Source organism: Chiloscyllium punctatum, chromosome 1 (genome assembly GCF_047496795.1).
Source record: "Chiloscyllium punctatum isolate Juve2018m chromosome 1, sChiPun1.3, whole genome shotgun sequence".
In the NCBI taxonomy this organism is placed as follows: Eukaryota; Metazoa; Chordata; class Chondrichthyes; order Orectolobiformes; family Hemiscylliidae; genus Chiloscyllium; species Chiloscyllium punctatum.
Genome location: NC_092739.1, coordinates 104,444,849 through 104,457,953, shown reverse-complemented (window position 1 = coordinate 104,457,953; position 13,105 = coordinate 104,444,849). Strand labels below are relative to the sequence as shown.

The 13,105-nt window shown below is 38.3% G+C and overlaps 1 protein-coding gene across 1 annotated transcript in view; it reads left to right on the top strand.

The window, feature by feature from the left end:
• Window positions 1-12,445, top strand: part of tars1 (threonyl-tRNA synthetase 1) — a 40,219-nt gene extending 27,774 nt beyond the window's left edge. The window contains exons 13-19 of the mRNA XM_072571647.1: window positions 386-523; window positions 628-705; window positions 788-888; window positions 3,204-3,308; window positions 4,204-4,276; window positions 9,031-9,145; window positions 11,053-12,445. Of these exons, the coding sequence (XP_072427748.1) occupies window positions 386-523; window positions 628-705; window positions 788-888; window positions 3,204-3,308; window positions 4,204-4,276; window positions 9,031-9,145; window positions 11,053-11,201 (759 nt within the window). The 3' untranslated portion in view covers window positions 11,202-12,445. The remainder of the gene's footprint in view (window positions 1-385; window positions 524-627; window positions 706-787; window positions 889-3,203; window positions 3,309-4,203; window positions 4,277-9,030; window positions 9,146-11,052) is intronic.
• The last annotated feature ends 660 nt before the right edge of the window (window positions 12,446-13,105 follow it).

Sequence of the window (13,105 nt, the reverse complement as noted above, 5' to 3'; positions counted from 1 at the left end):
TTACACCATTTGAGTGTGTTATTTATTTCAAATAAGTTTTGTCATTCAAATATTCTGTTTTAAGAAAGGTAATCTAACTAAAATAAGTGTCTCAGGATCATCTGCTCTCACAGCTTGAAATGATTGAGTTTGTTTTTGCAGAAGCATTTATAGAAATGTGCTAACACCTGAATACCTTTATTGTGATTGTAATCCAGTATGGAGTACTTTGCCTCATGCTCTCATGCCATTATTCAAACACAAATGATTTTTTTAAGCTACATAATAGATGGTATGCAACTTTTTATCTACTATATACTATGGTATATCCAAGAGAATTTTAGGGTTATGGGGAAACTGGAGGAGTATTTTTTCCAATGAGTTGTTGTGCTTTTGTTTTTCCTAGATTGAAGCAGAAATTAAAGGTTGCCTAGACTTCCTGCGTGCTGTCTACAATGTCTTTGGATTTACTTTTAAACTTGAACTTTCCACTCGCCCGGAGAAATTTCTTGGTGATGTTGAAGTCTGGAACACAGCTGAGAAGGTCACTAACTCCAATTTGCATTTTAGATGGTGTTTAATGCTGATTTTTGTTTTGTGTACTTTTTAAATCAAACTGTCACTGTGTAATCCCTTTTTTTCCTTCAGCAACTTGAAAATAGCCTCAATGAGTTTGGTGAAAAGTGGACTTTGAATCCTGGTGATGGTGCTTTTTATGGGCCCAAGGTAACTTACTACTTCATAATATCAGAAACGTTTGCTATTACAAGCAATACATTTCTAATACTTTTTTAAAAAATTCTTCCAGATTGATATAAAAATCAAAGATGCTATTGGTAGATATCATCAATGTGCTACAATCCAGTTGGATTTCCAGTTGCCTATCAGATTTAACTTGACCTATGTGAGGTAAGCCTCCTAAAATGAAGAGTTCTTCAATCAGAAATAAGCTCATTTTTGAGCTGTCTTGTATGTTATTAAAATCAAATTTAGTATTCTTTTCCCATATAAAGAGTAAATTTCTAGTGCAATCTTAGGAAGTAAAAACTTGTTGATTAAGTGATTCCTGTAATTGCAAATGAACTATTGAGTTTAATAATATGAGTGCTATAATTGTACTGGATGAAGGAACAGAGGATATTGTTACTAAGTTTGCAAATGGCACATAGGTATGTGGAGGGACATGTACTATTGAGGAGACTGAGAAGCTGAAGAAGGATTTGGACAGGCTAGGAAAGAGGACAAAGGAGTGGCAGATTAAATACAATGTGGGAAAGTGTAAGGTTGTGCACTTTAGATTGGAAGAACAGAAGCATAGACTATTTTCTAAATGGGGAAAGACTTAAGAAATCTGAAACACTTGGTGACTTGGGAATCCTAGTTCAGAATTCTCTTAAGGTTAACCGGTTCACTTGGCAATTCGGAAGCAAATGACTTGTTCGCATTCATCTCTAACAATTGTGGCTAGAACACAAGAGTTGGGATGTACTGCTGAAGCTGTGTAAGGCTCTGGTCAGATGCATTTGAAATATTGTGAGCAATTTTGGGCCCCATATCTAAGGAAGGATGTATTGGTGTTGGAGGGGGTCCAGAGGAGGTTTACAAAAATAATGCTGGGAATGAAGGTCTTGTCAAGTGGTTGAGGATTCTGGATCTGTACTAGATGACGTTTAGAAGGATGAAGAGGGAATCTGATTGAAAGTTACAGAATACTGAGGCCTGGAGAAGTTTCCAGTAGTAGGAGAGTCGAAGACCCAAGGGCACAGCCTCAGACCGATGGGATGATGCTTCAGAACTGAGAGGAGGAGGAATTTCTTCAGCCCAATGGTAGTTAATCTGTGGAACTCATTGCCCTAGAACACTATGGAGGCCAAGTCGTTGACTGTCATAGAGTCGTACAACATGGAAACAGACTCTATGGCCCAAGTCGTCCATGCCGACTAAGTTTCCCAAATTAAACTAGTCCCATTTGTCTGTGTTTTGCCCATACCCACTCTAAACCTTTCTGATTCACATACCTATCCAAATGTGTTTTGAATGTTGTAACTGTACCTGCACTAACTACTTCCTTCATTCCATACATGAGCCACCCGTGTGAAAAAGTTGCCCCTCAGGTCTCTTGTAAATCTTTCTCCTTTCACCTTAAATATGTGTCCCCTAGTTTTGAACTCACCCACACTAGGGAAAAGACCTTTTTAGTATTCACCTTATCTATGTTCCTCGTGATTTTATAAATCTCAATAAGGTCACCCCTCAACCTGCTATGCTCTAAAGAAAAGTCCCAACCTATCCAGACTCTTCCTCAAACTCAAATCTTCCAGTCCTGGCAACATCTTGGTAAATCCTTTTCTGAATCGTCTCCAACAATATCCTTCCTATAGCAGGATGACCAGAACTGTACACATTACTCTAAAAGTGGCCTCACCAACATCCTGCTCGTGATGTCCCAGCTCTGATGCTCAATGGCCTACAAAGGCAAGAGTACTAAAAGCCGCCTTCACCACACTGTCTACCTGCGATGCAACTTTCAAAGAACTATGTACTTGCACTATCCAGGGCCTTTCATTAACTATGTAAGTCTTGCCTCTGTTTGTTTTACCAAAATATAACTCCTTGCATTTATCCAAATTAAACTCCATCTGCCAGTTCTCAGCCCATTGACCCAATTGATCAAGAGAATATCTTTAAGACAAAGATAGTAAGGGGATCAGAGGTTACAGGGAAATACAAAAGAGTGAGGTTGAGAAACATTTCAACGTGATCGAATGGCAGAGCAGACTCGTTGGGTCTAATGTCTTAATTCTACTCCAATGTTTTATGACTTACATTTATTCTGTTATTACTGCCATTAAAATTTAGGAGAAAGTGAGGACTGCAGACGCTGGAGATCAGAGTTGAAGAGTGTACTCCTGGAAAAGTATAGCCGGTCAGGCAGCATCCGAGGAGCAGGAGAATCGATGTTTCGAGAGTAAGCCTTTAATTAGGAATTAGCTCATTCTTGATGAAGGGCTTATGCTCAAAATGTAGATTCTCCTGCTCCTCAGATGCTGCCTGACCGGCTGTACTTTTCTAGCATCGTACTCCTTTGATTAAAATTTTAATCAATCATGAGATGATTACTTGTTCTGATGTACAGCCTATATTACATTTTTAATTATTTCCCCCATCTTTAAAGAAAACTTTTAACATTCAAGGTGCTGAAATCGTTTCACTTTATTTCACAGTCATGATGGTGTTGATCAGAATAGACCTGTGATCATTCATCGGGCAATCCTGGGTTCTGTGGAACGAATGATTGCAATTTTGACTGAGAACTATGGTGGCAAATGGTAATAAAATATTCAATTCTTTGTATGTTCCATTAAAACTACATTTCAGACTAATGGATTGTATAATTATTGCTAACATAATAACTTTCAAAATAAGTGTTCAGCAATCACTGTTCATTTATACTGAAGGTCTGTTGTACACACAGGTTTTAGCTGCTTCACTGTTTCCAACATTATGTTGAACAGCTACCAATTTGAGAATCATTTGCTGTGTGGTACTGATCTGCCATTAGGCAATTAAAAAAATTAACATCAGATAATCAAAGATAACAACATGCTGTGAGTCACCTTTCTTTCATTGGAATCTACTTTTGGGACTCCACACACTACTGATCCTGATGGCAGGATCCTTGCCAGGCACCCAAGTTTGATTCCACTCTCAGGTGACTGTGTGTACTTTGCACATTCTCCCTGTGTCTGTGTGGGTTTTCTGTGCTCTGGTTTCCTCCCATAGTGCAAAGATTTTGTGGGTTAGGTGGATTGGACATGCGAAATTGCTCATAGTGTCCAGAGATGTGCAGGTTAGGTGGCTTAGACCCAGTGACAGTGAAAATTTGAGCTATGCTGTAGGGTGGGAGGCTAACAAGCACTCTATTTCCACCAACCATTACCAATCGCTATTGCAGTGGAGTACAAGGCAAAACCCATTGTGGTGGCAACCAGCAGTGTCTGGCTGTTGGACAGCTGAATAAGAACTTTAATCAATGTACCGAGACTTGCTTTTTATTTGAACTGCTTTGAGGAGACTCTTGAGTTCTATTCTTCGGGTGGGAGAACCAGCTTGCACCAGCCTTATTCTTTAGCTTTTTTGATGCCTTAAGAACAAATAACCATTGAAGTAATAATGAGAGGTGTTGCCATTAATCTGAAGTATGCTGCAATTTTTACTTTGCAGGCCTTTCTGGCTGTCTCCAAGACAAGTTATGGTTGTACCTGTGGGACCTACATGTGAAGAATATGCACAAAAGGTGAAGTCTAAAGATACAAATGTTATATAATTTCCATATTATGTAGAAATGCATGAATGTGTTTTGAGAATATTCAGGGCAAAAGTAGTAGTGTTCTTTGTGAGATTCTGGTTCATGTTTGTTTTTGTTTATATGTTGGTGTTTCTTCCTTAGACCTATTCTTGAAGTAAGTGTTTAGAATTCTGGGCAAAATTGAGTTGCTGAATCCTGTTACAAACTTTCATGTTGCCAGCTTAAGGAGATATGGAACAGAAGCAGAGACCTTCACAAACTTGATTGAGTTTTTGAGGAAGTAACAAAGAGGATTGATGAGGGCGGAGTACTAGATTTGATCGTTCAACAAGGTTCCCCATGGGAGACAAGGTTAGCAAGGTTAGATCTCACGGAATACAGGGAGAACTAGCCATTTGGATACAAAACTGGCTTAGAGGTTGAAAACAGGATGGTGATGGAGGGTAGTTTTCCAGACTGGAGGCCTGTGAGCAATGGTGTGCCACAAGGATCAGTGCTGGGTCCACTACTTTTTGTAATTTACATAAATGGTTTGGATGTGAGCATAAGAGGTACAATTAGTAAGTTTGCACCAAAATTGGAGGTGTAGTGGACAGCGAAGAAGGTTACCTCGGAGTACAACAGGATCTTGACCAGATAGGCTAATGGGCTGAGAAGTGGCAGGTGGAGTTTAGTTCAGATAAATGCAAGGTGTTGCATTTTGGGAAAGCGTCGGAGGCTGATGGTGACCTTATAGAGGTTTACAAAATTGAGGGGCATGGATAGGATAAATAGACAAAGTCTTTTCCCTGGGGTCGGGGAGTCCAGAACTAGAGGGCATAGGTTTAGGGTGAGCGAGGAAAGATATAAAAGAGACCTAACGGGCAAGTTTTTCACGCAGAGGGTGGTACATGTATGGAAGGAGCTGCCAGAGGATGTGGTGGAGGCTGGTACAATTGCAACATTTTAAGAGGCATTTGGATGGGTATATGAACAGGAAGGGTTTGGAGGGATATGGGCCGGGTGCTGGCAGGAGGGACTAGATTGTGTTGGGATATTTGGTCGGCATGGACGCCTACTGAAATTCCAAATGATTATATCCACCGCTTCCCCTTTATCCTGCTTGTTATCATTTTTTTTAAAATTCTATTAAACTTGACAGAAATAATTTCCCATCATGAAGCATGCGGAGTTTGTTGGTCATTATGTAATTCTAAATGCTCTGTTATAATGCTTTACAATACACTATCATTTTATCCATAATGGACATTAAGCTAACTGGACTGTAGTTACCTGCTTTTTGGCTCCCCCTTGCCAACAAGGTATTACATTGGAATGTAACACCTTAGTTGACTCCATTTTCCTGCGTTTACCTCAGAACCCTTATCTAAGAATGCTTACAAGATTACCACTAGTGAATCCACTACCTTTCTAGCTGCAACCTTTACTATCCTAGGACGCATCCCATCAGGTGGAGGGGACTTGTTGGTCTTGAGCATCATTAGCTTCCCTAGCACTTTGGCTCTTGTGAGCTTTTATATTTATTTCCTCTCCTTTTGTCTCTTGTTTAGTAATTTTGGAACGCTCTTGGAGTCTTCAAATTTTGCTAGTTTGTAAAACATTTCCATTGTTCTGTCTTACCACAAAACTTTGATATATTTTTTCTTTCAATCTGATAATATCCTTAATTTCCCTGGTCAATCATGGTTGGCTTAGCCCATTCGTAGAATCGTTCTTTCAGTGAAATGTACCTTTGTTGTGAGTCACAAACTATTTTCTTAACATTAGCAAATTTTTACTCATTGGTCTTGGCTACTAAACTCCTATCTTCGGTCCATGCTAGCTGGCACGGCTTGCATTTCTTTGTGATTACCCTTATTGATGTGGAGAGCATTTGTTTCCAACCCAAGTTCCTCCTCCTCAAACCGAATGCTAAAATTCTGCCATGTTACGGTCACTGTTTCAAAGGGAATCGTTTACTCATTAAACTTTCCTCATTACAAATCAGCAGATCGAAAGCATATCGTAGTTGCATTTTGTTCTAGCAAACTGACCTGAATACACACTATGAATTTATCATGGCTAACTTTGCCATATGATCATCCTTTGTTTATGTAATTCATTCGTAGGAGTTGCTTCCTGGCTCGCATATATTGCCTGTCCCTTGTTGCCATTGAGATGGTAGCACTCCACTGGTCATAGGTCCGCCCAGTCTGAAAAACTTTATAGGTTAATAGCCAATGGTGTTGATGGTGTTATGTTAACATGAATAGAAGATTGGCTAACTAATTGAAGACAGTTATGTTGGCAACATGTGACTAGTAGAAGTGTCACAGGGATCAGTGCTGGCACAATCATTATTTACAATATATTAATCACTTTAATTAGGAATGTGAATGTATTATAGACAAATTTGCAGACTAAAATAAGTGGGAATGTGGGGCGTGATGATGACTCTGATATAGACTGGTTAAGTGAGTGAGCAACAACTTGGCAGGTAGAATTTAATGTAGGAAAATGTGAGGTTATGCATTTTGGCAGGAAGAATAGAGGAGCTGAATATTTAAATGGAGAAAGACTGCAGAAGGCACAGGGATTCGAGTCCTTGTGGATAAATCACAAAAAGGCTAGCATACAAGTTCAGCAGGTAATAGGGAAAGCAAATGGAACTTTGGCCTATTTTAAAGGGAATAGTGTATCAAAATAAAGAGATCTTAATAAAACTATGTAAGGTACTAGTCAGGCCTTAGCTTGAACAGTTTTTGTCCCCTTATCTAGGGAGAGAGATACTGGCATTGGAGGCAGTCTAGAGAAGGTTCACTAGACCAAACCCGGGTATGGGGGGGGATTGTCTTAAGAAGAGATGTTGAGTAGGTTGGAGCTGTACTTATTTGAGTTTAGATGAATGTGAGGTGACCTGATTGAAACATAGATTATTCTTAGTAGGCTTGACCAAGTAAATGTTTCAAGGTTGTTTGCCATTGTGTGAATATCTAAGATCAGACTGCATGATCTGAGTAAGGGTTTGTCCATTTTATTTTAATCTGAGGGTAGTGAATCTGTAGAATTCTTTATTACAGAGACCTTCTAAGGCTGGTCATGAAATATATTAAAGGCTGAGATTGATTTTTAATCAGTGAGGGAGTTACAGCTAAAGGGGATAAGGCAGGAAAGTGGAGTCAAGGAGAATCAGCTCGACATGACCTCATTGCATGGTGGAACAGACTTAATGGGCTGAGTAGCTTTTTAGGGGCATCTGGTATGTAGGACCAGTCTATTGTGTCTCTCCTCATAAGGTAGCTCTTTGATTTCTGGGATTAATGTACTGAACTTAGTTGAAATCTTTAGGGTGAGTATATCCTTCCAAAACCTGCACAATATTCCAAATGTGGTCTCACCGAAGCCCTGAGACTTGTTAATCTTCATCTTCATTCGAGAAGAATTGAATTACCTTATGCCATTTGTTTGCTATATTCCACATTTTCTTGCATGTTAAATTCTGTGACACATTTGACATTAACTGAAAAATCTGTGCTAGAAAGTGGGTATCTTGTAATCTGAAAGCTAAACAGTTGTTGATTCCTTGAGCTATTTGGCACCAAGCAAACAGCATGTATCTGAAATAAACAACTTCTGGCTATTTCTTCAAAGCGTTCCATGGCTACTGAGGCACCAGGAAATAGCTAGTCTGAAAGCTGTTTTCCTGTTTGTGTATCTGAAATGATAAAAATGAATGTGTACTTAAAATGCTCTTTGTGCTTATTCAAAGTTGATATAACTCTGCCTTTGCATTTAGGGCCTGCTGGTCTGATTTACTGGCAGTACATTGACTTTCACGTTGCACTCAATGTTGCTTTTCTTTGAAGTACAGCTGCAGGAAATCTTTCTGATAGAAAATTGAACTGATGTTATATTCTGTAAAGTTTATTAAGTCTTTTTTTAACATTTGAAAGGAAAACAAAAAGAGGATTGTGAAATGAGAGCATTTAACAACACAATTTGATTATTAAACAAATTCTGCTGTGGAGTTTGGGAAGATAATTTGGTCCAAAAGTGGTTTACCAGAATTTTGCCTGGATTTGGAATGAATTAGTTATAAAGGGGAGGTTGGACAAACTTGGTTGATTTTGCTAGATTGTTGGAAGCTGAAGGTTGACCCGATAGAATTACGTAACATTGAGAAGCATGCAAAGGGTGGATCGTCAGATTCATACTAGGGGGCATAAGTTTAAGGTGAGAGGGAAAAAGTTTACACGAGATGTGTGATGAAAGTTTGTTTATTTAGGATTAATAGGTGCATGGAACATGCTGCCAGGGGAGTTAGTAGAAGCAGATGTGTTAGCAAAGTTTTTAGGCATTTGGACAGACACATGAGCAGGCAGGGAATATAGAGGGATCCAGACCATGTGCAAACAGATGGGATCAGTTTAAAACAGCACCATGGTCAACCTAGACATGGTGGGCTGAAGGACTTGTTCCTGTGTTGTACTGTTCTATGTTCTATAATTAACAGACGGTCGGATTGAATGTGGTAGAATGAAGGGTAGGAGCAGTCTTGATGAACTCCATGGCTAAATGATTTTTTTCATTATGCATTTTCTCATAATGAAAAAGAAGATTGTATTCTTTAGTGATATGAATTATATCAAAATTAATTTCTTTCAAATAAACTCGTAGCTATTGAAGGTTTTTTTTCTTTTAAACCGGGAAAAATAAGCAATTTCAATAAAGTTTGTTTCTTTTTATAAATTGATTATGACCAGGTTCAACAGCAATTTCATGATGCTGGGTTAATGTCTGATGTTGACCTTGATCAAGGATGTACACTGAACAAGAAGATCCGCAATGCACAACTTGCTCAATATAACTTTATCCTGGGTAAGTTTCATAAATCTTTTCACAATGTGTTCAGTGAAGTTGTTTGAAAGAAATGTACCATCCTTTTATACTTTGGACAATATCTGTCTCATTGTTTGATCACTTATGCTGTGGTGGCTCATTAATACTCAGTAGTACTGCCCTCTTAGTTAATGACACTTCCTGATATGCTGAATAGACCAGGAGGTTTGAGATATGATTACTACTTTCATTGATTTCAACTACAATGGTATTCATGTCTAACCACAATCCAGTTGGGAGGAGAAAATAGTATCAGTAAAATGGATTGTCTTAAAAACTCAACTAAATTACTTTTTAAGGAACAAAACTGGTTGTCCTTACAGTTCCAGCTAATAGGTACCTCCAGTTCTACATCCCTGCAACTGACTCTGAAGGCCCCTTCTGAAGTGGCCTAACTGGGGATAAATAATAAATTCTGAAAAAAGGTCACTGGACCAAAAACTGTAACTGATTTCTCTCCACAGATGCTACCAGACCTGCTGAGCTTTTCCAGCAGTTTTTTTTATTTACAGCATCCATGGTTCTTTTGATTTTTTTATTTGATAACTAATAAATACCTTGCTAGTGATGCCTCCATTCTAAGACCTTTTTAAAAAAGGTTTTATGCTAATTCTGATCATTACTGGGTCTACTTAAATAATTTTATCTTTAGATTGATTAATTGTCAGATACCTGGAAAGATAGTGAAAAATGTTTTGTCACTGCAATCTGGCACCATTTTGATTTCAAAAAGGAATAAAAAGAAGTTTCATCTATCTTCTATACGATGGGTCTTCAAACACAGCTCCAAGGGTTCTGCAAGAAATTTGCAAGTTGTCCCAGGCCTCAAGGAGTCCTTGCTCTGGTTATAGCAATGACATCCCCTTGAGTGTCCGCGCTTCAGGCAAACCCGCAGCCAGAAGTCCGTGCTCCGGACCTACTGCAGCCAGAAGATTTGATGTCTCTTAAAGTTCTCAGAGAGAACAAGCAAATTATATGCAGTTCACTACAAAGCATTGTTGGCCTGATGATAGGAAAGGAGCAACACAGCTTTGAGAAAGTCCTGAAGAAAGGTTACACCCGAAACATCGACTTCTGCATCTCCTGATGCTGCCTGGCTTACTATGTTCTTCTAACCTCCTGTCTGTCTACTTAAGACAGTCAAAGCCGTGGACTATTTCTCTCTCAAATGTAGTCACCAGTTGACTGGTTGCACTCCTGAGGTTGTAGCTGCATTGCTGCTGCTGTTGCTCCTGTCCCTTTTATTATCCTCAGGCCTGAGGTTCACTCTCGCCTGGATGACCGCCCAGGTGTCACTCCCAAACAGCACCAACCTGATGATGATATAGAAATGCCGTCTTTGTTCCTGCCAGCTTTATTTCTGTCACTTTGTAGTGACATGACACTGCAAACCCTTTGTCTCTGCACAGTGACAGCAGCCTTCTATAGATTGGACTTAGAACCACTTAACATTTGTGCCAAAGTATAGAATATTTTCAGCATTTTAATTGGACAAAACAATACTATGCAAGTGTAGCTAAAGTGTCTAAATCAATTAATGTTATGAACTGGAATGTTTTGTTTCTTTAGCTGTGATTAAAGTACCGAATAAAGTTTTCATAGGGAAGTATTCTACCATGCAGTATCACAGTGCAAATTAGCATTGACTTCAATCATGCCAGGAGGTCTTGTGATATCATGATGGGAGGAAGAGCAAGATAATAATTCTTGAACATCAGTTTGTGTGTAATATTGGCCACCTCTTTTATTAGCATGCCTGTCAGTTGTTTCAAGGCATTATCACTTCTATTCATATGGAAAATTGTTTTGTTGGAATAGTTTTATCTGAATGTAGCATTATTTCAAGGTAAAAGACAATGTACTGAAGTATGTTATTACATTTGCAGTGGTTGGTGAAAAAGAGAAGAGCAGTGGAACTGTCAATGTGCGCACAAGAGACAACAAGGTGCATGGAGAGCGCACAATATCTGAAACTATCCAGAGGCTTTTGCTGCACAAGAAATCCAGAAGTAAACATGCTGAAGAGGACTTCTGAGACTTTTGCAATCCTGCCATATTTATCTGCAGCCAACTAAGTGTGGTATCAGGTTTTTTTATTGGGAAAGGGAAAGCAATGATTGCATTCTAAAAATCTTAATTTCTAAGCAGCAATCAAAGTTTTTTTGTGCAAACATGGTTAATAATATGAATTGTAGGTTGAGAATTTCAGTTCCTACATAAATGGCATTTGTTGCATGAAAATGATCTTGAAAATACTTCAAAACTATTTTTAGATTTTTCCTGTAACTAATTTTTCTGCATTTTTAATCTTATAACTCACAACTAGACAGTAAGAACAAAGACCCCCAATAAAATACATTTCCCTCAATTTTGATCATTTTTTATTACAGTAGTGCATTATTGAATTCGCCTTTTTCAGTTATATGTATGAATGACTTTTCTCCCCCAGGTTGCCTTTGTGACGATATCCATATTCTTCATATCCAAATGAACTTTGTGTGCTTGAAAAAAACAAAATCAGACGGTTGTAATTGAATTGATATTAGATTTAATCTTTAAATCTATTTAACAGTTAAAAACCAAATAGAATTTTAAAATAATAGCAAATAATATTGTTTTCCCCAACATGCATGTTGTCAGGTTTTGGCTGGCAATGTCACAAATTCAGCCTCTACAGTACTCCATTTCCACATCAGTGAGTGGCAGCAGTACTGGTACCATTATTTTTGGACCAAAGGAATTTGTAACCTCTGCCTCCAAAAGGAAATGTTCAAAGGCAAGGGAATAGTCATAGAGATAAAAAATATCTGTAGGTATCTGCTTTTTCTATCCTGTAGATGAGATAACCTTATCTCCCACACCCTCCAATTTGCACTCTAAGTTGGGACAATATAGGTTAAAATCTGTCAAAAATCACTTCATTTAACCACAATTGGAGCCACTCTCCAGAAGGCACAATGTGTGTCTGCTCAGTCCTGGAAGGCGTTAATGGTCCAGAGATGATGATGATGATGATGATACTGTGTCATAAACATTTCCAGCCACTATGTCTTCTCTCACTTGAGCGTCGTGTACATTTCCTTGAAATGACAATCATGATAACACAATGTGGATGCTAGTTGTAATTATCATTTTAAAACTTCTCATTTCCTTTCTATTTTTATTTCTATCTTGATTGATGTTAAATACTTATCATTAATTTTGTTTACACTGAAGATGCTAATGCCGGCAAGTGGTGCTCGCAGAGGCTTGGCTTGGCAGTCAAGTAGCACAACTTTTTTTTTGATAAAAGGGAATTGCACCTTATCAACAGCTGTAATTCTTTGTACAAGCTATTGGTATTTACAGGTAACATTCCACTTCAACTCATTGGCTGATTCTGGTGTCAATGAACGTTGATTGAGTATTGGCTATTTTATCATCTGGATTTTGCAGTCAGCTGTGAAGTGACCTTTTAACTTCAAATGATTAGTGCCTGAAGTAGGTTTCCCCTTTCAGATGTCAGTTTGCATCTGAGCAAATTCAGGACATTGCTGGCTATCCAGCACCTGTGATATTGCTGAGCAAGATAACAGGCACTGTGAAATTATCTCAGACTGCAAACCAGAAAATAAATGCACTGAATTTGTTCGCTTGCTCATAATATTTTATTTCACTTAAAGTTAATTATGTATCGTGGGATTAAGATAATAGCAATAAATGGAAATGAATGTGTTGGATATATTTGAATTTCCATAAATTCAGAAGGTTTGAAATAGTACAGCTGTTCATTACTTATTCTTAACTTAGTACGTTGTAAAAACTTAGTTGTTTTATTCAATAAGCTGTGGCCTCTACAAGTCTTTGCACAAATAACATACGTGGCATGTTTTGATTAGTGATTTCTACTTCTGCCTGGTGAGATTTTCAACACACCCCTATCGCATTGCATTGAATCGC